Source organism: Triticum urartu, chromosome 1 (genome assembly GCF_003073215.2).
Source record: "Triticum urartu cultivar G1812 chromosome 1, Tu2.1, whole genome shotgun sequence".
Lineage (NCBI taxonomy): Eukaryota > Viridiplantae > Streptophyta > Magnoliopsida > Poales > Poaceae > Triticum > Triticum urartu.
In genome coordinates, this window is record NC_053022.1 from 14,215,324 (window position 1) to 14,240,930 (window position 25,607).

Below are 25,607 nucleotides of genomic sequence, written 5' to 3' on the forward strand. Positions count from 1 at the left end.
CTTACTCGTTATACATTTTTAAATATATGATTAATATTTTTCAGATATATGTTTTCATGCCTACTTTTTGCATACGGATTGTACATTTTTCGTATACGTAAGAAACATTTTTCTTATACGCGTTTAACATTTTTTAACTACATGATTAATATTTGTTTTGCCACCACCTTGCTCTTTTGTGATCAAAGTGCATGCTTATTCACAGATTAAGCGCAGTTATGCGCTGGCGTTTTGCTATCACCTAGAGCTTAGACGCACTTAAGCGCTCACTTAGGCCCACCTTTTTAACTATGCATAACACCGGTTTACGAGTTAGCATGTTTTCACAGCTTTTGACCCGTTTAACCAGAACTTCCTTTTTTTTATTAGTTGGACATTTGGAGTTTCAGACGCCGCTTTTAAGCCCTTTTCTTCAGTTTAGTTCTACGGTTGGTAATTAATTATCAACTTTCATTGTGAGCCTTCTTAGAATTGTACTATATGATTTTTTTTTCCGAATGCAACCTTTTGATGCTCAGGTTTCATGGAGACCTTTATTTGAAACATTCAAAATACATGTTTCAAAGTTTCAAAAAAATCTAAGAAGAATGTGTATGGGCATATGGATGTGTACTACACCTGTGTAAGGTTTCATGAGAAAATACATTGATTCATGAGCTACACTAAAAAGTGAAAATCATTGGTTTTTATATAGTGAATAGTACATGCACTGTTCACTATTTTCAATGTCAGAGATTTGTCTTTTGTGTAGCTCACTAATCTATGTACTTGGTCCTGAAAAATTGTAAGCATGCAGTATACATCCATATTATACTGTGGATCTTTTTCCTAAAAGTTTAAGCATTGAAACATTAATTTCGATTTTTTTTTAAAAAAGGAGCCCCGTGTAGCTCGATTTTTTTTTAAAAAAGGAGCCCCGTGTAGCTCGAGCTCCAAAACGAATTATTGGATTCCCCCCTCCCTCCTTTTTTTCTAAGAAAGAAAGGAAGGTTAAGCTGGTCTCTGCATTTTTATAAGATGAACCTGGCCTCTGCATCGTGAGATGGACACATCCATGTATTTTTTTAGAAGAGAGAATGGAAAAAAGGTGAATTGTCTTAGTGAAAAGATAATCTCTTAGCATGTCGGAGAAGAATTTTCCCTCCATTACAATAGATGTCACAACAAAATATCTTGGCTAGAGATAATGCCCATAGTTTAATAGACCCCATAGGCACAAAATATCTCTAGATAATTCATTGTATACCAAGCTTCTTACTGTGAAAAAGCTAATAGATCCCAGGCTCCATAGGTTTTTGAAAACAACATCTCTAAGCTTTAAAAGTTCCTAAAAGATATTCTTCATGTACACATAGTTGTGAACCGTCTGTTTGTAAACTTCAATAAAAGAATCTATTCATTTCATCATTTGTGTGCTAAAAAGATAGAGATATGTGGATCTAAAATAGTCTAGTATTTTATTTTATTTTGCAAGAAAAATAGTCTACTAGTTTCTGCTATAGATCTATAAAGTTCTCGTTTTTTAAGCTTGCGAGTCAAACTATTTATCCATGGCATGTAGAGCACATAGATACTATATTTAATCAACTCAAAAAAATATACTATATTTAACCTCAATTTTTATAATGTTTGAAATATAAATAAGACGTCTTATTTATTTACAAATACCGGACTTGCTATAGCCTAAGGGCAGAATGTATGTTCTCATTTCTATTACCACCTCTAATCATATGGAAGGCTAAAGGTAACATTGAGAGACTATCTTGGCAACTGATTGTGTGTAGCACCTTAAGAGGCTGTCTAGAATGACTTTATAATTAGTGTGGCCACTTGCAACCATTCAAATGAGGCCTAATTTGTGGAAGATATATATCCAACTACAATTGCAGGACACAAGTTCTTTTGTAAAAATTAATCATACTGAGGAAAAGGATAAAAAAACTGGAAGGAAAAATGAAAACTTCACCTAGCTACAATGGCTAGTGTGATCTATAACATGGTAAAGGCACCATGCCCTGTTTGATCATGTCCATGTATGTACATTACACTGGGACAGGGCCCATGCTACAGCCTCAGGCGATTCAACACCAACCAAAAACTTGACTTATCTTCCTATCCATATTACAGTATGAAAAGACGATAAAAATTGCAGTGGCGATCGCATATGGCGCTCTCAAGCCCGGTATGTATGGCCACAGTTTTGTTGATAATTTGCTGTTGTTGGTCTATCTTGCAGTTTCTGTGTGAAGAAACAGGTGCCGGCATGCAACAGGTCATCCACAGGTAAGCTAATAGGCCGACCGGGTTGAGGCTGCTGACGATACCCGTTCGGAGCTCCTCACGTTGTATTTCTCGTACACTTTCTCGCGGTTCTCGTTCCACCAATTTTCAGCCTGATGCTCCCCAAAGCGCCTTCGGCTGCAAACAAGAAATATTTCAGAGATGCACAAGATGCCAAATGTAAATAGCATGATTTTGCAAGGAAAAGTGGGCATGTCAGTCAGTGTAGCAGAAGCATAGTGCAGAATGTATAACACAACTCACAGCACAACTCACAGCTACGCACTGAAGCAAAAGTAATAATTGGCCTGCTGAACAAGATAACTGAAGTTCTCATTTACTGATATTGTTAAATGGTGGGGGGGAATGTGCTCTAGAATAGGATAAGAATTACAATTTGGTCACATATGAACGTGTGGCCAATACCATTTACTATATGCTCTCTCCTGTCTGGACGGTAAGATCGTGTCCACTGACTAATCAAGCAACTAACATTGCAATCATCAATATTCCATGAGTTGTTTGTGTGTGAAAAAAGAAAAGCAAATTTGGTACTCCCTCCGTCCCATAATGTAAGACGTTTTTTGACACTACGCTTATGTCAAAAAAAAATCCTATATTATGGGACGGAGGGAGTAGAAGAAAGCAAACATGACAGGAAATAATTAAAATACCTGAAGCGAACCCTCTTCAGATCCCGAGTCCCATCACGGAGGGTCGTGAGAGTTATGTAAACACCTGGTTCATACTGCTCGATCCACTCAGCCTGTACTTGGTTGCTGGATATTGATATTGTTCCTCGAGGTTTGTAGCTGTCGTCACCATTTTGAAGGGACCTAGCATCTATGCTGACATTATCATCACCTCTGCTACTTGCAGACAGCATCTCATCACTATTGCTGTGGGCTCTTCGGTGAGGGCGATCCGATCCGTGAGGACTGGTAATTCTAAGGCTGTGAGTGCTGCCTTCACTATTTTCACTAATATTGCCTAGTAATTTGTGTTGATTTGAGATTCCTCCATTTGAATGCGGCGACCGCCCAGAGTTTGTACTAGGTGCATTGAGCAACTCATTCCTTGCTTGGTGAACTTTTCCATTCATGCTAGAGTAGGTAGCGACATGTGGCTCGACACCGTTTGGAACATGTACTTGCTTTGCTTCATTGAAATCATAAGCTCCATGTTCTGGTGGTAACCTCTCAGCCATGTCCTTCAGCTACAAATTTTGAAGAAAAAAAACACTCAATAATGCATATTGAACAAACATTTCTGGTGAAAAGAGGTACCCTGTTCTGTTTGAAAGAAACCCAGATGATAGATCTGAGATGTAGAAACAGCAGGAAGCGCACATTTGGATGGGGTGCTTATCTCCTTTCTTTTTTGTTTATGTTCGCACATGCAGTTTTTAAGAAAGAAATGAATTTGATCACAATGCATCATTTTACTCTCTTTTCTTACAATGAGCTATCACAAGGCCAATTTGATGATGCATTCGGCTGAAAAGAACCTCCAATACTCATGCAAAAACTATACTGTGAAAAGCCTATCATGCATCTCTACTTTTCTCGGCGATGGAAGATTTCATATTGTAGGAGAAGCACAGTTATATAAAAATGACTATCTATTGGAATGCATTATGGTTTGCAACGATCAGTTGGTCCAATAGAGCATGATACAAACCAAGAGAGCTACAGCATTGAAAATTACCTGTGCCGTTAGAGATTTTATAACCTCCTTTGCAGCTTTGGATTTTGCAGACTCCTCTGCAACCAGTGTCATGGCCTCTTGTACTTTCTTGGCTGACTTATGCAGTTCGAGTTCATGATGGTCACAGCGATTTCTCAGGCTGTCAACCTACACAACATATAGAAGAAGTAGTCTAAATTTCTTGCGCACATACATACAGTGATTATTAACACCCAAGCAGATTTCTATCTGCTGAATAATAAAGAAAAAGAAGTAGATACCTGTGCACGCAGCCTCTCAACTTCCTGGCTTAAGAGCTCGTTTGCTTTCACCAGATTATCGGTGGCACTTTTCGAGAGAGAAAGACCATGAGTTGTTGGAACTGGTGTTGTAGAACGTGGCGGGCTAGACCTGCGAGAGAAAGGGGAAACGGCTCTTGAACTGGTTACCGACCGGGCCGCTGGTGTTCGCGCCGCTCTCGGAGCCGCTGGTCTATTGAGATCCGCGCCACCGGAGAAAGCGATATCTCTCAGCTGCAGCAGCGAACTAACTTGAGGATTCCGGAGAAATGACAGTGCATCAGTCTTCTTCCCCTGTTTTGCTGCCTTACTGTCCAAACTTCTAATCATGTCCATATTACTAGAAAGGATGGATTTTCCTACTCTAGCTTCTCCATTGCTTTCACCTGGAGCAAGGTCTTTCTTATTAGCTGAACTAGAGGCATTCTTTAACTTGGAGTAGCAGGAATCACAAACGCGGTGAAGCTTCCCGGGACTCGGAGCCAATGCCGCTCTCAACGCCTTCCGTGAGGTGCATGCATTGCAGTGGACAAGTCCACAGTTGTAGCAGTTATGCCTCTTTCGAGTAAACCCGAATGGCTGCCGACACGAGGAGCACTGGGACTGATCGGCTCCAGAGACCCATTTGTGCAGGCATATGGCAGCAGTGAAGTTTGCACCACAGGCTATGTGCCTAACAGCTCTGTCTCTCAATGCCTCGACCGTTGTGGGTACCTTCCGGTCCTCTATATCTCCATGGCCCAATCTCCCATTAGCTCCTTTGCCCCATGTAAAAACTTCACTTCTACTTGTCAAAACCGCAACATGGTAGGATCCACAAGCGATCTGGAGAACATGTTCACTTGCAATCTTATCTTCAACTAAACATGGCCTCCCATCTGAATTAAGATTTCCGAGCTGGCCATAAACAGAATTGCCCATGGTCCACACTTTGCCAGAAGTTGTCAAGCCTACAGTAAGACTGTGGCCACATGCTACCCTGTAAAAATCATAATCAATAAGGGAAGCCACACAGGTAGGCTTAAGCCGTGCCTCCTTATCACCGTGACCGAGTCGGTGCTTGTCGCCGTCTCCCCATGTGAATAGCTTCCCAGCAGACACGGTCGCGCTGGACTGAGTGACAATAACCTCTACAATGGCTGCAGTGTGCCACACACCGCATGCAACTGCGATTGTCTTCAGCCCTGACAATGACTCTACCTCCCTTGGACACGAAATGCTCTTCAGATCTCCATGGCCTAACACCCCAAATGAACCGTCTCCAAAGGTGAACAGTTGGCCCATTGATGTGATCAAGGCTGTATGCCAGGTCCCACAAGAAACATAGGCAATTTGGAGACCTTCCAGTGGTCCAGAAATCCTCCTGGGTATCCAGTGTCCTACATCAGTGCCATGTCCTAGAAGTCCAACATTGTGAGTTCCATCACCCCAGGTATAAAGCTCGCCCGTTGTCGTTACAGCACAGGTATGGAACTCCCCACAGGCAACAAAATCTATGTTGCAAGCTGCTAAAGACTCGACAAGACGAGGGTGCACAGAATCTTCCCGTGTTCCATGGCCAAGGCGGCCTCCAGAATCTTCACCCCATGTAAAAACTTCTCCATTTCTTGTCACCAATGAGGCATGCCTGACCCCACAATCCACATGGTACACATCAAGGACTAAATTGGACTCCAATGGCTTTGGGAGGAGGAAATCAGTCTTCCCAGTTGATCTGATTACAGTGTCGGAACTGGTTCGTGCAGAGTTGTCACAAACAACCTCACCCCACACATAGACATCACCTAAGGAGTCACAGTCATCTTGTGCAGAACCATGGCTGGATGTGCTAGGGGCACTAGAAATGCTTGCTCTAAGAACATCCAATGGTGGCCCCTTTGTGTACATATTTGTCACATCTGATGTCCAAGTAACTACAAAGCGATGAGGATACTATCAATGTACACATACGCTCACAACTGCCATGATAGTATTGTTTAGAATTACAGTGCTGCTGGAGTTATAAGCTAGAATAAGGTGGATATCTCAAACACCTGCACGTAAATAACAGATAAGTGTGAAGTCGTTGTAGGGAAGCCGACTAAAAACAAAAATAAAACTTCATGAAAGAGTGAAAGAAGCAAAGTATGTGCAGATAGCAGGTTATGTGATGCCACATAACAGTGGCATGGAAAGCAGACAGTACAATGTATATCCAGTGGAGGTAACGAATTCAAGACTACGTCTCGTGCAAATAATAGTAACCATGATGGCAGGAAGGACCAAAAAGCAGGGCAGGTTCGCAAAGTCCTTTACTGAAAGGAATGAACTAGTATTTCACCGGATGTCAGAAAAAGTTCGCTGTATTCAGTGTAATTGTGATCCTTTATGGAAAAAAAAGGACAACAACTTCAGGTAACATTTTCTAAAATTAGGAGAATCCCAATTGTACATCAGAACAGAATAGTTCTGCTGGTAACTTTATGCACAGTGTTACAGAAAAGCAGAACTAGTGTTACAGAAAAGCAGGGCAGCTTTCCTAAGTCTTATATTGAGAAGAACGAACTAGTATTTCACATTCTCAGGATGTCAGAATAAGTTTGCGGTATACAGTATAATTTTGATCCTTCAGGAGAAAAAGGACAATAACTTCAGGCGACATTTTGTAAAATTAGGTGAACCCCCACTGTACAACAGAATAGAATAGTTCACACGTTTCTTTTCCAGGATAAAATCGAAATCTGTACTGCATCATGAACCATAATTTCACAAATATCTGTTCTCTGCCTTCCCCACAGGCTTGGCAGTAACATCACCCCTACATTTCTGACAGAATCATCAAGTTGTATCCCCATTCATCCTACACTAGAAAACAAAATCTTTTGCTCCTATGGTACCAGACCAAATTACAGAAAAGCAGGGCAGGTCTGATAAGTTCTATATTGAGAAAACCGAACTAGTATCTCACCCGATGTGGGAACAAGTTTGCTGTATTCAGTGTAACTTTGATCCTTCAGGGGGGAAAGGACAATAACTTCAGGTACAGTAACATTTTCTTTCTAAAAATAGGAGGGAGAACCCCAATTCTACATCAGAACAAAACAGGATAAAATCAAATCTTTTTTTCCCTCCAGGATAAAATCAAATTTTATACTGTATCATGAATCATTGCTAAACACTAACTAATCGCCTACATAGCCATATAGTTTCATAAGTATCTGTTCCCTGCCTTCCCCACAGGCTTGGGAGTAACCTTACCCCTAATTTTCTGACAGATTGTATCCTCAATTGGACATCTTTGCTCCAACATTATACCCAACAAAATCATTTGCTCCTACATTACCACACCGAATCGGCATCAGGGGGCACAGGCTACCTGAATCCCAAGAATCAGCAACCAGAAAACTCTCAAGAACTACCAACGGGGGGAAAACAGCCACCTTTGCTGCGGCAGAGCAAAGGTCCAGAACCAACCTCAAATCCGCATACAAAGCACAAATTCGTGCAAGAAGGCGAAAGATTTGCTCACCGGAGCCCCGCGGGGAAGACGAAGCAACCTCGCCCTGCGCGCCGCAGAAGAAACCGCCGCCCTCCTCCGCCTAGATCCGCCCAGCCGGAGCGCCGCCGTACACGGAACAGATTCGCCGGCCGCCCTACGCCGACGCCGGCTGGAGAGTCGATGCGCTACCACCACACTCCCTCTTTTCTCCCCTCTCTCTCTCTCTCTCTTTCTCTCTCTCTCTCTCTCTCTCTCTGACCAGTACAAGAAGTACTGAAACACACGGGTGACCGCCCTCACACTCCTCGTCCCGACCCTTTCTTTCTCCTTTCGGGTGGGCGCTCTGCTCCGGATCCCCCGGCGGTGGTGCGGCGGCGGCGGTGGCCTGCCTAGTTAGTCGCCGTCATCATCATCACCCCACCCACGCACACACGCGCGCACATGCGCCTCTTGTGTTGTTGCTTTGGACTCTTCACTCACTCCACTCACTCTGCCTCAGCTCGCTTGTTTTCTAAGCCAGCCAGCCCCTCTCTGCTTGCTTAGTAGTTAACCACCTCAATGCTTCCTCAATGCTGCCACCATTGCCAGTGGAAAAGTAACTCAACCAGCTGGGTCTGCTTTGGCTGGTTCCTTGTGGCTTTCTTTAATCACAATCACCACTGCTGTGCTAGTATGTGTTTAGCTGCTATTGGGATCTGGATGGATGGCCTTGTTCTTGCCACCATTCTTCTCATCTGGTTATGTGCTCTTTTTTGTCTAGAGAGAAATCAATTATTTCGCATATGAGTATCGCCGCCAAAAAAGATCGGTGTGTTGATAATGTGGTTTTCTTTTGTCTCGAGAGAATTTTTTTTTATCTCGCATATCTCTGCAGAAAATTTGATGTGTTGATAAAGTGGTTTAGGTGTGTGATTTGGTCATTTGGTTGTTTTTATCATGCCTGGTTTGTCGTTGATCGTTGCTTTATATATAAAGCGGGACGAAAGCCTTTTTCGATATACTATGTAGACTATTGTCTGAAAGTATGTGTAGAAATAGACAAAAAAAAGATTAACTGCGCAAGAAAATAGATAAACATGAGTATCATAATTCATACTCCCTGTGATCCAAAATAAGTGTCGCAGCCTTAAACTAACCCCAATTCAAAACTGCGACACTTATTATTGATGGGAGGTAGCATAAAAATGTGCCTTGATAGAGGATCTGGTGGGTTGTGTTTTTCTCATACTTTAGCCGAATCCTAATTTATCCGTTTCTTCTTTTTTCATGTACAATATCTCATATACTTATCCAAAGAGAAATATACCACAGTACTTAACAGAATGTGATGATAATGCTACAATACATGTGTTTTGGCGTTAGTGGGGTGATTTGGTCATTTGGTTGGGCAGGATTAATGAATGGGTGGTGCTGCTTTTGAGAAGATCAGGATGGGGGACATGTTTACACTAAATTATTAGAATCTAGGTTGGAAAATGCAGGGCAAAAACCAGTATAAAATCTCATAGCAACTTGCTAGTACTCCATATATATGTATATTGGTATGAACATCTAGATGGGAATCTAGATTGTTGTACCAAAACCAGCAAAGAGATCAGGAGGGCCCTGCTTCCATAAGAAGCCTTTTTCTTGGAGGCAGCAAGCACCACCTGTCCTGTCCCCCCCGTATAGATGCAAGAGAATGTCTGCAACGATGAAACAATATATACTGCTACTAACACAAAACAAATTAAAAACTGAGATTAGATAAGATCTGCTGCAAATGTAATCAATCAATGGGGATTAACACTTTGCTGTGCATCCATGTGTGGGTGTGCTGTCCTGGATCGATGCATTTAAGATGGATGATCCAAGAGGGGGCACAAGATCTGTCTGAAAATATGTATGGAACACCACCATCTTGAATTGTCACTAACTTCATGTGTGGCCAGTGAACATTGAATGTGCTGCTGCTGGTACGTGTGGTAGTGTGTTGGAGTGGAGCTCACATATGAGGCATGACTCACCATAAGTTTGAATTTGAAGAGGAGTGGTGTGCACTGTGTAACATGTGTGGACATGTATGGAACACATGTCTTGAATTTGTCTGAAATGTGTATGGAACACCGCCGTCTTGAATTTGAATTTGTCTGATATGATACTTCTCCCTCCAATTGACTCTCAAATAAATCCTCCCTCCATCCGGGTTTACAAGGTCTGTCTTGGAAACACTGGTACCAAGACAAAAGCGAGAAAGCAGAGGATTAATAATTATTTTTTATTTAATGCAGAAAGATTCTGGAAGCAAGGGAAAAAAGGCCCGCACGCATACGAAGGAATTAATGTTGATTTGGAAAGCAAGAGAAATGTAGTAAATAGCCAACATGATTAAGATAGAGGAACGTGTATATTTCTGTTCATTATTATGAATTTGTGTGGTTTGGGAAGTGGCCCAATAAACCCAAACAGGGGAGGATCATTTTTTTATTTTTTTTATTTTGGAATTCTCTCTGAATGACCATTACTTTCTAATTGTGCTTTAGTATAAAATGTTACCTAATTCACTAAGAACTTTTTTACTGGACAAATCTAGCCTTGTTAGTAATAGCATTTGGACACATTAGCGGTCAAATTTTAGCTGCCGTGCGCATCCTAAGATTGTGTGTTTCCATTTAAAAAGTATGAAGGAAATGTGTCTTTTCTTGGCCATATAAATTCGCTAGTTTTCTTCACCCGGATTAACTACTATACTTATGATCGATCAATTCGACGGATGAACAAGTGGATCACATTCAGTACTACCTTGTGTTCCTTGACGACAATTCATGCAATTGGCATCTCCTTGGTTAGGCCGCATGTGATCCACAATTGACGACAAGATAGAGAGATTAGCTGCCAGGTTATCTCTTACTTTGTGTAGCTAATCAAGGGGGGCAATAATCCCATGAGGCCCATGCTTCCATGCACGCAACGCGAGCATGTGATTCCACCGCCATGAAATGCCAAGAGAAGAGCTGAAAAACTCGATGCTGCGTCATGGTCCAAGAGCCTATGTATGTGTAGCCTCCCATGCATGTGATGGCCATGTATCATTCTTGGCAAGTAGGCAGATCATCACATCATGTACGTCCTTGAAGCCTCCAAGCAGCAAGAGGACAGGGGTAGACATGTCGCTCAACCGAAGGTGCGATGCAGATGGATGGCGGTGTGATGGTGATGCCAGATTTGGTGCGTGCGTGGCTTCATGCCTTTGTTGTGTAGTATCAATCATGCATGTGGTGTTGGGGTATGGGGCTTGATTTTTAGGTTGGAAAAGATCAAGATAATCTTAGTTGTCGCATACCATCCAACTAGTAGAAAAAGAAAGTCGCCAAAAATAAAGTTTCCAACTCAAATTGTTTGTGAGTCGTGAAAATTACTTACCACGTACGCAATTAGCAGATTTTCGTTATTTTTCTCACTATTTTCATAATCACAAATGTCTTGTGTGGTTGCAACACATCTCAACAATGACACAATCACCATGATAATAATACCCAAAATATGGGACATATTAGTCGGCCTCACCAAGGCCGTGTGTCCCCTAATTCGTCACATGTGACCCCCTAGTGCCACATGTGTTTCTATCACCGATAGTGATGTCACAATGAATATCTATACATTTTACATCAATATACATGTTGTCGTCATTATCTCCTACTCGTTTCATGTATCTTGAGGCACCCTCACTGACTAAGAGTAACCGGGCGAGCAAACTGAGATGACTAGTATGTTTTCTGTTTCATTTTTTAGCGGAAAGGACATTGAAGACCCTGCTTTATAAGAAAGCATAGGTTTAGGCTCAATAAACGAGCACACATATAGTACAAAGCCGAAAGCATACCACCCACCGTCCTGAAGAGCAACCATGCACCATCCACAACCATCAGACGCGAGTGCCATCACCACACATTGGCCAACACCTTGACAATTTATAAGCATACCACAAGAAGTTTATAAGGATGAATATCTTGTACTGCATACCCTTTGCCCTCTCCTCTGGGGGTTGAGGGCATTGCACAACACAACAATCTTTTTCATGGAAGATTAAGTGGAGAGTCATACAATTGTGTTTGGCAAGCATGGCTACAATAACTATCTTTGCACCAGTAGTTTTGCCACCACCGGCACAACACATTAAAGCATCAATCTGTCATATGTAAAACCGACAATCTACAGGATGAGAGTGCCATGGGCTCTCCTATCGACGGCCACGGCAGGGCAGGATGGTGTGGTGAGGCTCTTATTCCATTATACAACATCGCCTCCGCAGGCAAGAGGACGGTCTATACACTCGAACCGCACCCAACACGCCAAGAAGTGGGTTAAGGTTCGCCGTATGCGAGGAAATCGGCATGGAACGACATGGAAAACTCGACGAATGAGAACCTACCTCGCTAGCGGTAGAGTTTTTCTCGTTATTTCACTTGATTTTGTTGTTATTGTTGTAGTTCTCACTTCAGAGATACACACACAGAGAGAGAGAGAGAGAAGCCTGTCCTGTAAGCAACCCATCATTGGGCCATGTTGGATGCGCACAAAAGACTATCTATCCAAGACCAACATGTAGGTGCAGTCCATCGACGTGTCGTTTTGTATCCACACTAGAACATATACATGGGTTGTTCTTTCTCCGGCCCAATCCACTAGAGGGAGGGAATGCACGTTGATATCTCAAAGAATAATGATTTGGGAAAGAAACAGGGAGGGAGGAAACACTTTCTTCTTCTAGTTGCGTTAGCAGGCAGGTAGACAAACAACAAAGTAAGAAATAAAAATTGTGTTAATTATCTTGAGATTAAGAAGCTTCCGAGGCAAAAAAAAACTTTTCATTAATCAAACAAATTGAGTTTGAGCGAAGAAATTGAAACACAGAGAAGCAAACAAAATCTTCAACAAAACCAATCAAAATCCTTCAAAATTGCTTGTCTCCGTCTCCATCTTTTGCACCTTGTCTGTTTTGAAGACAATAGTGAAAAACTCCAAAAGATCGAACTTGCACAAGTTGTAAGCTCGCCGTAGGTCAAGAAAACCCGCATGAGCTGTCCACTCCCACCTCAATAGATAATTAAGACCGATGAATGCACTTGGCTGGGGACACATACAAGGCAAGCTACCAAATCACCACCTCATGACCATTCTATCAAGGAAGACGACAATGAGCACACAAAAAGAAACAAGAGAAGCCGTTGAGCAATGTTGGGGAACGTAGTAATTTCAAAAAAAAATTCCTACACACACGCAAGATCATGGTGATGCATAGCAACGAGAGGGGAGAGTGTGATCTACGTACCCTTGTAGATCGACAGCGGAAGCGTTATGACAACGCGGTTGATGTAGTCGTACGTCTTCACGGCCCGACCGATCAAGCACCGAAACTACGGCACCTCCGAGTTTTAGCACACGTTCAGCTCGATGACGATCCCCGGACTCCGATCCAGCAAAGTGTCGGGGAAGAGTTCCATCAGCACGACGGCGTGGTGACGATCTTGATGTACTACTGTCGCAGGGCTTCGCCTAAGCACCGCTACAATATTATCGAGGACTATGGTGGCAGGGGGCGCCGCACACCGATAAGAATATGATCACGTGGATCAACTTGTGTTGTTTCCGGGGTGCCCCTGCCTCCGTATATAAAGGTTCAAGAGAGGAGGAGGCCGGCCGGCCCCTATGGCGCGCCAAGGAGGAGTCCTCCTCCTAGTAGGAGTAGGGGGGAAGAAGTGGGGAGGGAGAAGGAAAGGGGGGCGCCGCCCCCCCTCTCCTAGTCCAATTCGGACCAGGGGGGAGGAGGCGCGGCCCATCTTTGGCTGCCCCTCTCTCCCACCACTAAGGCCCATATGGCCAATTACTTCTCTCGGGGGGGGGGGGGGTTTCCGGTAACCCTCCGGCTCTCCGGTTTTCTCCGAAATCATCCGGAACACTTCCGGTGTCCGAATATAGCCGTCCAATATATTAATCTTTATGTCTCGACCATTTCGAGACTCCTCGTCATGTCCGTGATCACATCTGGGACTCCGAACTCCTTCGGTACATCAAAACTCATAAACTCATAATATAACTGTCATCGAAACCTTAAGCATGCGGACCCTATGGGTTCGAGAACAATGTAGACATGACCGAGACACGTCTCCGGTCAATAACCAATAGCGGAACCTGGATGCTCATATTGGCTCCTACATATTCTACGAAGATCTTTATCGGTCAGACCGCATAACAACATACGTTGTTCCCTTTGTCATCGGTATGTTACTTGCCCGAGATTCGATCGTCGGTATCCAATACCTAGTTCAATCTCGTTACCGGCAAGTCTCTTTACTCGTTTCGTAATACATCATCTCGCAACTAACTCATTAGCTGCAATGCTTGCAAGGCTTAAGTGATGTGCATTACCGAGAGGGCCCAAAGATACCTCTCCGACAATCGGAGTGACAAATCCTAATCTCCGAAATACGCCAACCCAACATGTACCTTTGGAGACACCTGTAGAGCTCCTTTATAATCACCCAGTTACGTTGTGACGTTTGGTAGCACACAAAGTGTTCCTCCGGCACACGGGAGTTACATAATCTCATAGTCATAGGAACATGTATAAGTCATGAAGAAAGCAATAGCAACATACTAAACGATCGGGTGCTAAGCTAATGGAATGGGTCATGTCAATCAGATCATTCATCTAATGATGTGATCCCGTTAATCAAATAACAACTCTTTGTCCATGGTTAGGAAACATAACCATCTTTGATTAACGAGCTAGTCAAGTAGAGGCATACTAGTGACACTCTGTTTGTCTATGTATTCACACATGTATTATGTTTCCGGTTAATACAATTCTAGCATGAACAATAGACATTTATCATGAAATGAGGAAATAAATAATAACTTTATTATTGCCTCTAGGGCATATTTCCTTCAGTCTCCCACTTGCACTAGAGTCAATAATCTAGTTCACATCGCTATGTGATTAACACCAATAGTTCACATCTTTATGTGATTGGTTCACATCTCCATGTGACTAACACCCAAAGGGTTTACTAGATTCAATAATCTAGTTCACATCGCTATGTGATTAACACCCAAAGAGTGATCATGTTTTGCTTGTGAGAGAAATTTAGTCAACGGGCCTGCCAAATTCAGATCCGTATGTATTTTGCAAAATTCTATGTCTACAATGCTCTGCACGGAGCTACTCTAGCTAATTGCTCCCACTTTCAATATGTATCCAGATTGAGACTTAGAATCATCTGGATCAGTGTCAAAAACTTGCATCGACGTAACCCTTTACGACGAACCTTTTTGTCACGTCCGTAATCGAGAAACATATCCTTATTTCAGTAAGGATAATTCTGACCGCTGTCCAGTGATCTACTCCTAGATCACTATTGTACTCCCTTGCCAAATCAGTGCAGGGTATACAATAGATCTGGTACACAGCATGACATACTTTATAGAACCTATGGCCAAGGCATAGGGAATGACTTTCATTCTCTTTCTATCTTCTGCCGTGGTCGGGCTTTGAGTCTTACTCAACTTCACACCTTGTAATACAGGCAAGAACTCTTTCTTTGACTGCTCCATTTTGAACTACTTCAAAATCTTGTCAAGGTATGTACTCATTGAAAAAAAACTTATCAAGCGTCTTGATCTATCTCTATAGATCTTGAAGCTCAATATGTAAGCAGCTTCACCGAAGTCTTTCTTTGAAAAACTCCTTTCAAACACTCCTTTATGCTTTACAGAATAATTCTACATTATTTCCGATCAACAATATGTCATACACATATACTTATCAGAAATGCTGTAGTGCTCCCACTCACTTTCTTGTAAATACAGGCTTCACCGCAAGTCTGTATAAAACTATATGCTTTGATCAGCTTATCAAAGTGTATATTCCAACTCCGAGATGCTTGCACCAGTCCATAGATGGATTGCTGGAGCTTGCATATTTTGTTAGCACCTTTAGGATTGACAAAACCTTCTGGTTGTATCATATACAACTCTTCTTTAAATCCATTAAGGAATGTAGTTTTGTTTATCCATTTGCCAGATTTCATAAAATTGCGGCAATTGCTAACATGATTTGGACAGACTTAAGCATCGCTACGAGTGAGAAAATTTCATCGTAGTCAACACCTTGAACTTTGTCAAAAACGTTTTTCGACAAGTCTAGCTTTGTAGATAGTAACACTACTATCAGCGTCCGTCTTCCTCTTGAAGATCCATTTATTTTCTATGGCTTGCCGATCATCGGGCAAATCCATCAAAGTCCATACTTTGTTCTCATACATGGATCATATCTCAGATTTCATGGCCTCAAACCATTTCGCGGAATCTGGGCTCATCATCGCTTCCTCATAGTTCGCAAGTTCGTCATGGTCTAGTAACATGACTTCCAGAATAGGATTACCGTACCACTCTGGTGCGGATCTCACTCTGGTTTTCCTACGAGATTCGATAGTAACTTGATCTGAAGTTACATGATCATCATCATTAACTTCCTCACTAATTGGTGTAGTAGTCACAAGAACAGATTTTTTTGTGATGAACTACTTTCCAATAAGGGAGAAGGTACAATTACCTTATCAAGTTTTCTACTTTCCTCCCACTCACTTCTTTCGAGAGAAACTCCTTCTCTGGAAAGGATCCATTCTCAGCAACGAAATTGCCTTCGGATCTGTGATAGAAGGTGTACCCAACATTTTTCTTTTGGGTATCCTATGAAGACGCACTTCTCCGATTTGGGTTTGAGCTTATTGGTTGAAACTTTTTCACATAAGCATTGCAACCTCAAACTTTAAGAAACGACAGCTTAGGTTTCTTGTCAAACCATAGTTCATATAGTGTCGTCTCAACGGATTTAGATGGTGCCCTTTTTTTCGTGAATGCAGCTGTCTCTAATGCATAACCCCAAAACTATAGTGGTAAATCGGTAAGAAACATCATAGATTGCACTATATCCAATAAAGTACGGTTATGACGTTCGAACACACTATTATGCTGTGGTGTTCCAGGTGGCATGAATTTGTGAAACTATTCCACATAGTTTTAATTGAAGACCAAACTCGTAACTCAAATATTTGTCTCCGCGATCAGATCGTAGAAACCTTATTTTTCTTGTTACGATGATTTTCCACTTCACTCTGAAATTCTTTGAACTTTTCAAATGTTTCAGACTTATGTTTCATCAAGCAGATATACCCATATCTGCTCAAATCATATGTGAAGATCAGAAAATAACGATATCCGCCGCGAGCTTCAACAGCATGGTTCGCAAGCACCAAGCGATTCATAATCAAGTGATTCCAAAATCCCATCAGCATGGAGTTTCTTCATGCGCTTTACACCAATATGACCTAAACGGCAATGCTACAAATAAGATGCACTATCATTATTAACTTTGCATCTTTTGGTTTCAATATTATGAATATGTGTATCACTACGATCGAGATCCAATGAACTATTTTCATTGGGTGTGTAACCATATAAGGTTTTATTCATGTAAACAGAACAACAATTTATTCTTTTACTTAAATGAATAACCGTATTACAATAAACATGATCAAATCATATTCATGCTCAACGCAAACACCAAATAACACTTATTTAGGTTCAACACTAACCCCGAAAGTATAGGGAGTGTGCGATGATGATCATATCAATCTTGGAACCACTTCCAACACACATCGTCACTTCACCCTTAACTAGTCTCTGTTCATTCTGCAACTCCCTTTTCGAGTTACTACTCTTAGCAACTGAACTAGCATCAAATACTGAGGGGTTGCTATAAACACTAGTAAAGTACACATCAATAACATGGCTATCAAATATACTTATGTTCACTTTGCCATCCTTCTTATCCGCCAATCACTTGGGGTAGTTCCGCTTCCAGTGACCAGTCCCTTTGCAGTAGAAGCACTTAGTCTCAGGCTTAGGACCAGACTTGGGCTTCTTCACATGAGCAACAACTTGCTTGCTGTTTTTCTTGAAGTTCCCCTTTTTCCCTTTGCCCTTTTCTTGAAACTAGTGATCTTGTCAACCATCAACACTTGATGCTCTTTCTTGATTTCTACCTTTATCGATTTCATCATCATGAAAAGCTCGGGATTCGTTTTCGTCATCCCTTGCATACTATAGTTCATCACGAAGTTCTACTAACTTGGTGATGGTGACTAGAGAATTCTGTCAATCACTATCTTATCTGGAAGATTAACTCCCACTTGATTCAAGCGATTGTAGTACCCAGAAAATCTGAGCACATGCTCACTAGTTGAGCGATTCTCCTCCATCTTTTAGCTATAGAACTTGTTGGAGACTTCATATCTCTCAACTCGGGTATTTGCTTGAAATATTAACTTCAACTCCTGGAACATCTCATATGGTCCATGATGTTCAAAACGTCTTTGAAGTCCCGATTCTAAGCCGTTAAGCATGGTGCACTAAACTATCAAGTAGTCATTATATTTAGCTAGCCAAACGTTCATAACGTCAGCATCTGCTCCTGCAATAGGTCTATCACCTAGCGGTGCATCAAGGACATAATTCCTCTGTGCAGCAATGAGGATAAACCTCAGATCACAGATCCAATCCGCATCATTGCTACTAACATCTTTCAACACAATTTTCTCTAGGAACATATCAAAATAAACACAGGGAAGCAACAACGCGAGCTATTGATCTACAACATAATTTGCAAAATACTACCAGGACTAAGTTCATGATAAATTTAAGTTCAATTAATCATATTACTTAAGAACTCCCACTTAGATAGACATCCCTCTAATCCTCTAAGTGATCACGTGATCCAAATCAACTAAACCATGTCCGATCATCACGTGAGATGGAGCAGTTTCATTGGTGAACATCACTATGTTGATCATATCTACTATATGATTCACGCTCGACCTTTCGGTCTCCGTGTTCCGAGGCCATATCTGTATATGCTTGGCTCGTCAAGTATAACCTGAGTATTCCGCGTGTGCAACTGTTTTGCACTTGTTGTATTTGAACGTATAGCCTATCACACCCGATCATCACGTGGTGTCTCAGCACGAAGAACTTTCGCAACGGTGCATACTCAGGGAGAACACTTCTTGATAATTAGTGAGAGATCATCTTAAAATGCTACCATCAAACTAAGCAAAAATAAGATGTATAAAAGATAAACATCATATGCAATCAAAATATGTGACATGATATGGCCATCATCATCTTGCTTCTTTGATCTCCATCTCCAAAGTACTGTCATGATCTATATCGTCACCGGCATGACACCATGATCTCCATCATCTTGATCTATATCAATGTGTCGTCACGTGGTCGTTTCGCCAACAATTGCTCTTGCAACTATTGCTATCGCATAGCGATAAAGTAAAGCAATTATTGGACGCTTGCATCTTATGCAATAGAGAGACAACCATAAGGATTTTGCCAGTTACTGATAACTTCAACAAAACATGATCATCTCATACAACAACTTATATCTCATCACGTCTTGACCATATCACATCACAACATGCCCTGCAAAAACAAGTTAGACGTCCTCTACTTTGTTGTTGCAAGTTTTACGTGGCTGCTACGGGCTTAGCAAAACCGTTCTTACCTACGCATCAAAAACCACAACGATAGTTTGTCAAGTTGGTGCTGTTTTAACCTTCGCAAGGACCGGGCGTAGTCACACTCGGTTCAACTAAAATTGGAGAAACTGTCACCCGCAAGCCACCTATGTGCAAAGCACGTCGGGAGAACCGGTCTCGCGTAAGCGTACGCGTAATGTCGGTCCGGGCCGCTTCATCCAACAATACCGCCGAACCAAAGTGTGACATGCTGGTAAGCAGTATGACTTATATCGCCCACAACTCACTTGTGTTCTACTCGTGCATATTACATCAACGCATAAAACCTAGGCTCGGATGCCACTGTTGGGGAATGTAGTAATTTCAAAAAAATTCCTACGCACACGCAAGATCATGGTGATGCATAGCAACGAGAGGGGAGAGTGTGATCTACGTACCCTTGTAGATCGACAGCGGAAGCGTTATGACAACGCGGTTGATGTAGTCGTACGTCTTCACGGCCCGACCGATCAAGCACCGAAACTACGGCACCTCCGAGTTTTAGCACACGTTCAGCTCGGTGACGATCCCCGGACTCCGATCCAGCAAAGTGTCGGGGAAGAGTTCCGTCAGCACGACGGCGTGGTGACGATCTTGATGTACTACTGTCGCAGGGCTTCGCCTAAGCACCGCTACAATATTATCGAGGACTATGGTGGCAGGGGGCGCCGCACACGGCTAAGAATATGATCACGTGGATCAACTTGTGTTGTTTCCGGGGTGCCCCTGCCTCCGTATATAAAGGTTCAAGAGAGGAGGAGGCCGGCCGGCCCCTATGGCGCGCCAAGGAGGAGTCCTCCTAGTAGGAGTAGGACTCCTACTAAGAGGGGGAAAGAAGTGGGGAGGGAGAAGGAAAGGGGGGCGTCGCCCCCCTCTCCTAGTCCAATTCGGACCAGGGGGGAGGAGGCGCGCGGCCCACCTTTGGCTGCCCCTCTCTCTCACCACTAAGGCCCATATGGCCCATTACTTCTCCCGGGGGGGGGGGGTTCTGGTAACCCTCCGGCTCTCCGGTTTTCTCCGAAATCATCCGGAACACTTCCGGTGTCCGAATATAGCCGTCCAATATATCAATCTTTATGTCTCGACCATTTCGAGACTCCTCGTCATGTCCATGATCACATCTGGGACTCCGAACTCCTTCGGTACATCAAAACTCATAAACTCATAATATAACTGTCATCGAAACCTTAAGCGTGCGGACCCTACGGGTTCGAGAACAATATAGACATGACCGAGACACGTCTCCGGTCAATAACCAATAGAGGAACCTGGATGCTCATATTGGCTCCTACATATTCTACGAAGATCTTTATCGGTCAGACCGCATAACAACATACGTTGTTCCCTTTGTCATCGGTATGCTACTTGCCCGAGATTCGATCGTCGGTATCCAATACCTAGTTCAATCTCGTTACCGGCAAGTCTCTTTACTCGTCCCGTAATACATCATCTCGCAACTAACTCATTAGCTGCAATGCTTGCAAGGCTTAAGTGATGTGCATTACCGAGAGGGCCCAGAGATACCTCTCCGACAATCGGAGTGACAAATCCTAATCTCGAAATACGCCAACCCAACATGTACCTTTGGAGACACCTGTAGAGCTCCTTTATAATCACCCAGTTACGTTGTGACGTTTGGTAACACACAAAGTGTTCCTCCGGCAAACGGGAGTTGCATAATCTCATAGTCATAGGAACATGTATAAGTCATGAAGAAAGCAATAGCAACATACTAAACGATCGGGTGCTAAGCTAATGGAATGGGTCATGTCAATCAGATCATTCATCTAATGATGTGATCCCGTTAATCAAATAACAACTCTTTGTCCATGGTTAGGAAACATAACCATCTTTGATTAACGAGCTAGTCAAGTAGAGGCATACTAGTGACACTCTGTTTGTCTATGTATTCACACATGTATTATGTTTTCGGTTAATACAATTCTAGCATGAACAATAAACATTTATCATGAAATAAGGAAATAAATAATAACTTTATTATTGCCTCTAGGGCATATATCCTTCAAGCAAACCAACATTGATATCACGATTACCATCGCCATCGCCTTGACAAGCTGAAGCACTAGATGACATTCCACCGAAACTAGGGTCGGCGATTCATGGGGCAGAACACCACAAGCTTTTTTATGCCCACCGCATTGGCCACACCGGCCACACAACGTAACGCGCACGCGCCTGTGTGGGGTAGTATTAGTTAGTGGAATCTCATATCCCATGTGACGTCGTCTCCAACCGTCAAGAGGTTGATCAGTAAAACTTAGACCATGCTCCGGAGCCGGAGAACTTGGCTAAAGTTGCATAGTGCAAGGAAACCAAGTTGGAACAACATGGCTAAGACGACGAACGGGACCCTCGCTCAATGCGGGTTAGGGTTTTCTCTTTGTTCCCACTTCTGTTTTCTCCCCTGAGAAATTGTCACTTGATAGAAAAAAAGAGTGAGGTCTATCCCATGTGCAGACCATTGTTGGGATGGGCTGGATCCACATCGAAAGCATATCTCCATCCTTTTAATTTGAGGGGCAACCTATCTCTATCGCAAAACCTATATCTCACTTATAGCGAGTGCCTCTTTCGTAGGGCTGAAGTTGTTTCCTTGCGGTGTAGCTACTGGACCGGCCTAGTAGTTTTTTTTTTGTTCGTTGGTTTTCGTTCAAGTTTGTTGGGTTACCTTCATTAGGCTTTCTCTGTTTTTTTTCTTATTTTTTGGTTTTTCTTTGTTTCCTCACTAGTTTTATTTGTTGGTTTTTCTTTGCTTTCTTCTTCTTTTTCTCCTTTGTATGTTCTTACGTTTTTTATTTTGTTTCTATTTCTTCACCAGATTTCTTTTTCTTCTTCATTATGCCTTGATTTTTTGTTGTTTTTTCATTGCTTTCTTTGGTTTATCTTTTTTCTTCTTTTTTATATATGTTGGTTTTCTTGGCTTCTTTATCGGTTCATTGCTTCTTCACCTTTCTTTTTGTTTCTTTCTAGGGTTTCACTGTTTTTTCTTCTTTTCTTTCCTATCGTTGGTTTTCATTGCTTATTTCTTGTTTTTCATCATTTTTTCTTGTTCCTTTCTTAGTTTTCACTGTTTTCCAAATACACGATGTACATTTTTTTCTTCTAATTTTGAACATTTTTTTGAATACATGGTCAAAAAATTCAAATACACCGTGATCATTTTTTAACAGAAGTAAACATTTTTTCACACACAAATATACATTTTTCCTATGAATCAGAAACATTTTTATATACATGTTTAACATTTTTAAATACATAATTAACTTTATTTAGATATATGTTTTTGATGTGTACTTTTATTCAACTAGTAAATGAGCATGTGCAATGCACGTTGATATTAGGGAGAAAATTAATTACACGTTGATATTAGGTAGGATATCAATTATGTGTTAATTAATATAGGCATTCATATTTGATATGCTATCAATTGCACACTCAACATGTTGAGAGCTTACCATTGGAGCAATCTAGGTTATTGGATTGACATGGTTTGATGGCTAAGATTAATTGGATCTGCCCATTTGGTTCTTTTTATATTGGTATAGATGTATGTTGTACATTATTCGTATACATCAGGAACATTTTTTGTACAGGTTTAGAAAAACTTTAATACATGATCAACATTTTTTCCATATACATATTATATGTTTTGTACATATTTTTCATCTACACGAGAAACATTTTTCCATGTAGATTTAACATTTTTTCAAATGCTTGATTGGCCTTTTTCAAATACTTGAAAAACATTTTCTAAAATACATGATCAACTTTTTTCATACACTTTGTATACATGAATTTTTTTTCTATAAACATATAAATTTTTTCAAATGATTGATTAATTTTTTTCCAATGTTTATGTAAAGTGTTTTCTGCAATATATATATTGAAAATATTTGGAAATAAAAATAAAAGTAAAAAAATGGAAAGCAAAACAAGAAAAACAGAAAAACAAGGCAACAGCCTATGACCTCGCGCGCCGGGCCAGCCAAGTGTCACGCTCGCCTTTAGGCAAGACTAACCTACGGGAGCCCGCAAAGGTCACTTTGGTGGACTGAGAGCGCGCCAAGTGGTGCGTCCAGCCACCGTCACATGTTGCGTGCCGGATGCTCCCTCGGGATTTTGTTTCTTTGTGTTTTTTTATATGTTTTTGGGTTTTGGGTGGTTTTTTTAGGCTTCGGCCCTGTTTTCCCTATGTTCTGGAGAAAAAAGAGTTATTTTTTTGCACGATTTTCTTTGCTTTCATCGGAAGTACATATTTGCTCTTTGTGGAGGTGCAGATTTGCTTTCGCGAGAAGCATAGTTGTGTCTCTCGAAAGAGAAAATATGTAATTTTTTCTTTCACGAGAAGCACACATTTGCTTCCCATGGATGCACAAAAGCACAGTTGTGCCTCTCGGAAAATAAAAACATGTTTTTTTTTCATAAGAAGCACATATTTGCTTCTTGTGGAGGCAAAGATTTGCTTTCACGAGAAGCAGAAAGTTTAAAAATTCTTGGGTTTTTTTCCGCTTCCATGAAAAAGCACATATTTGTGTCTCGTGGAAGCATAGATTTGCTTTCACTAGGAGTATAGTTGTGCCTTTCGGAAAAGGAAAAAAAACATGTTTCTTTTCTTCAAGGAGAAGCACATATTTGCTTCTCATAGAGGCACAATTTTGCTTTCGCGAGAAGCACATATATGCCTCTGGGAAAGAGGAAAAAAATGTGCTTCCGACTTAGGGTTTTTTCTTCCGATTTTTTCCGTGAAAAAAGTTCTTCGAAACATATTAACATGGATCTAGTTTTGAAGATCTCGACATGAGAAATCCAACGATGATAAACGGTTCAGCATTTGGACGCACAGTTCAAGAGATAAAATATTTTAAATAAACCAATATACAAAAATGGAAAAAAATTCCAGGTTACGACAAGTGACGCACATGCAATGTGACACTTGTGAGTGTCAGAAAAGGTGGGAATGACCTTTGCAGAGATACCCCTTAACTAGTTCTTTTCAGGGGTAAAGCCAAGTTTTATTGATCATAAACCACATAGTGTGGATACATCTCGGGTCACAGGGTTGACCTGGCCACATATGGCGTCCCTGACCTAATGAATGCGAAAAATTGGCTAGAATATGAGTGCCTTTGTTCAACTCTTGACCTTCAAAAATAAAATTACAATTAAACATAGATGCTCGCTCATAGTATCGTATTTCACTTGATTGCCATTAAGAATGTCTCGCTCCACTTGCTTGGAATCTGAAGCCACCCCAAAATTCTGCAAGTGTACGTCTTCCACCAGCGATAAGGCCTTCCTGCAACTCTGCAAGCGATTGCCTTTAACGTTGCCGGGTCATGGATGCCATAGCTAAGCAAAGCCGAGCTCCTCATGTAGTTCCCCTGGTCGCCCCGACAGACCACCGCCGCCATTGTCGGTGTCAAAACCGGTGGATCTCGGGTAGGGGGTCTCGAACTGTGTGTTTAAGGCGAATGGTAACAAGAGGCGGGGGACACAATGTTTACCCAGGTTCGGGCCCTCTCGATGGAGGTAATCCCCTACGTCCTGCTTGATTGATCTTGATGATATGAGTATTACAAGAGTTGATTTACCACGAGATCGTAGAGGCTAAACCCTAGAAGCTAGCCTATGATTATGATTGTTGTTGTCCTACGGACTAAACTCTCCGGTTTATATAGACACCGGAAGGGGCTAGGGTTACACAGAGTTGGTTACAAGGGAGGAGATCTACATATCCGAACTGCCAAGCTTTCCTTCCACGCAAAGAAGAGTCCCACCCGGACACGGGACGGAGTCTTCATTCTTGTATTTTCATATAGTCCAACAGTCCGGCTGTCCGAGGACCCCCTAATCCAGGACTCCCTCAGTAGCCCCTGAACCTGGCTTCAATAACGATGAGTCCGGCGCGCAGATTATCTTTGGCGTTGCAAGGCGGGTTCCTCCTCCGAATACTGCACAGAAGATTTTTGAACAGAAGGATCGTGTCCGGCTCTGCAAAATGTACTCTTCATATTGTTTTTTGTTTTGTTTTTGCAGAGACAATAATCTTCCTAGCAGCATGTACCTGGTGGGCTATTCTGTTTCTGTCCCAAACACAGGCCCAATCCAGTTCCATTGCATTGGGGTGAGACGGGAGGAGAGTGCGCGTTGAGATTTCAAAGAAGAAGGAAAGAAAGGAAAAGAAAAGGAGGAGACGCTTTCTTCCTGTGGCTCCGC

At 42.0% G+C, this 25,607-nt stretch overlaps 1 protein-coding gene across 1 annotated transcript; it reads right to left on the reverse strand.

Moving 5' to 3' along the window:
* Window positions 1-1,948: 1,948 nt before the first annotated feature.
* LOC125542813 (PH, RCC1 and FYVE domains-containing protein 1-like) lies at window positions 1,949-8,256 on the reverse strand. Its single transcript, XM_048706011.1, has 5 exons — window positions 7,774-8,256; window positions 4,248-6,298; window positions 3,988-4,134; window positions 2,955-3,496; window positions 1,949-2,418 (listed from the first exon to the last, which is right to left on the reverse strand). The coding sequence occupies exons 2-5, from the start codon at window positions 6,150-6,152 to the stop codon at window positions 2,289-2,291; spliced, it is 2,724 nt and encodes a 907-aa protein (XP_048561968.1). The 5' UTR covers window positions 6,153-6,298; window positions 7,774-8,256; the 3' UTR covers window positions 1,949-2,288.
* Between the last annotated feature and the right edge of the window lie 17,351 nt (window positions 8,257-25,607).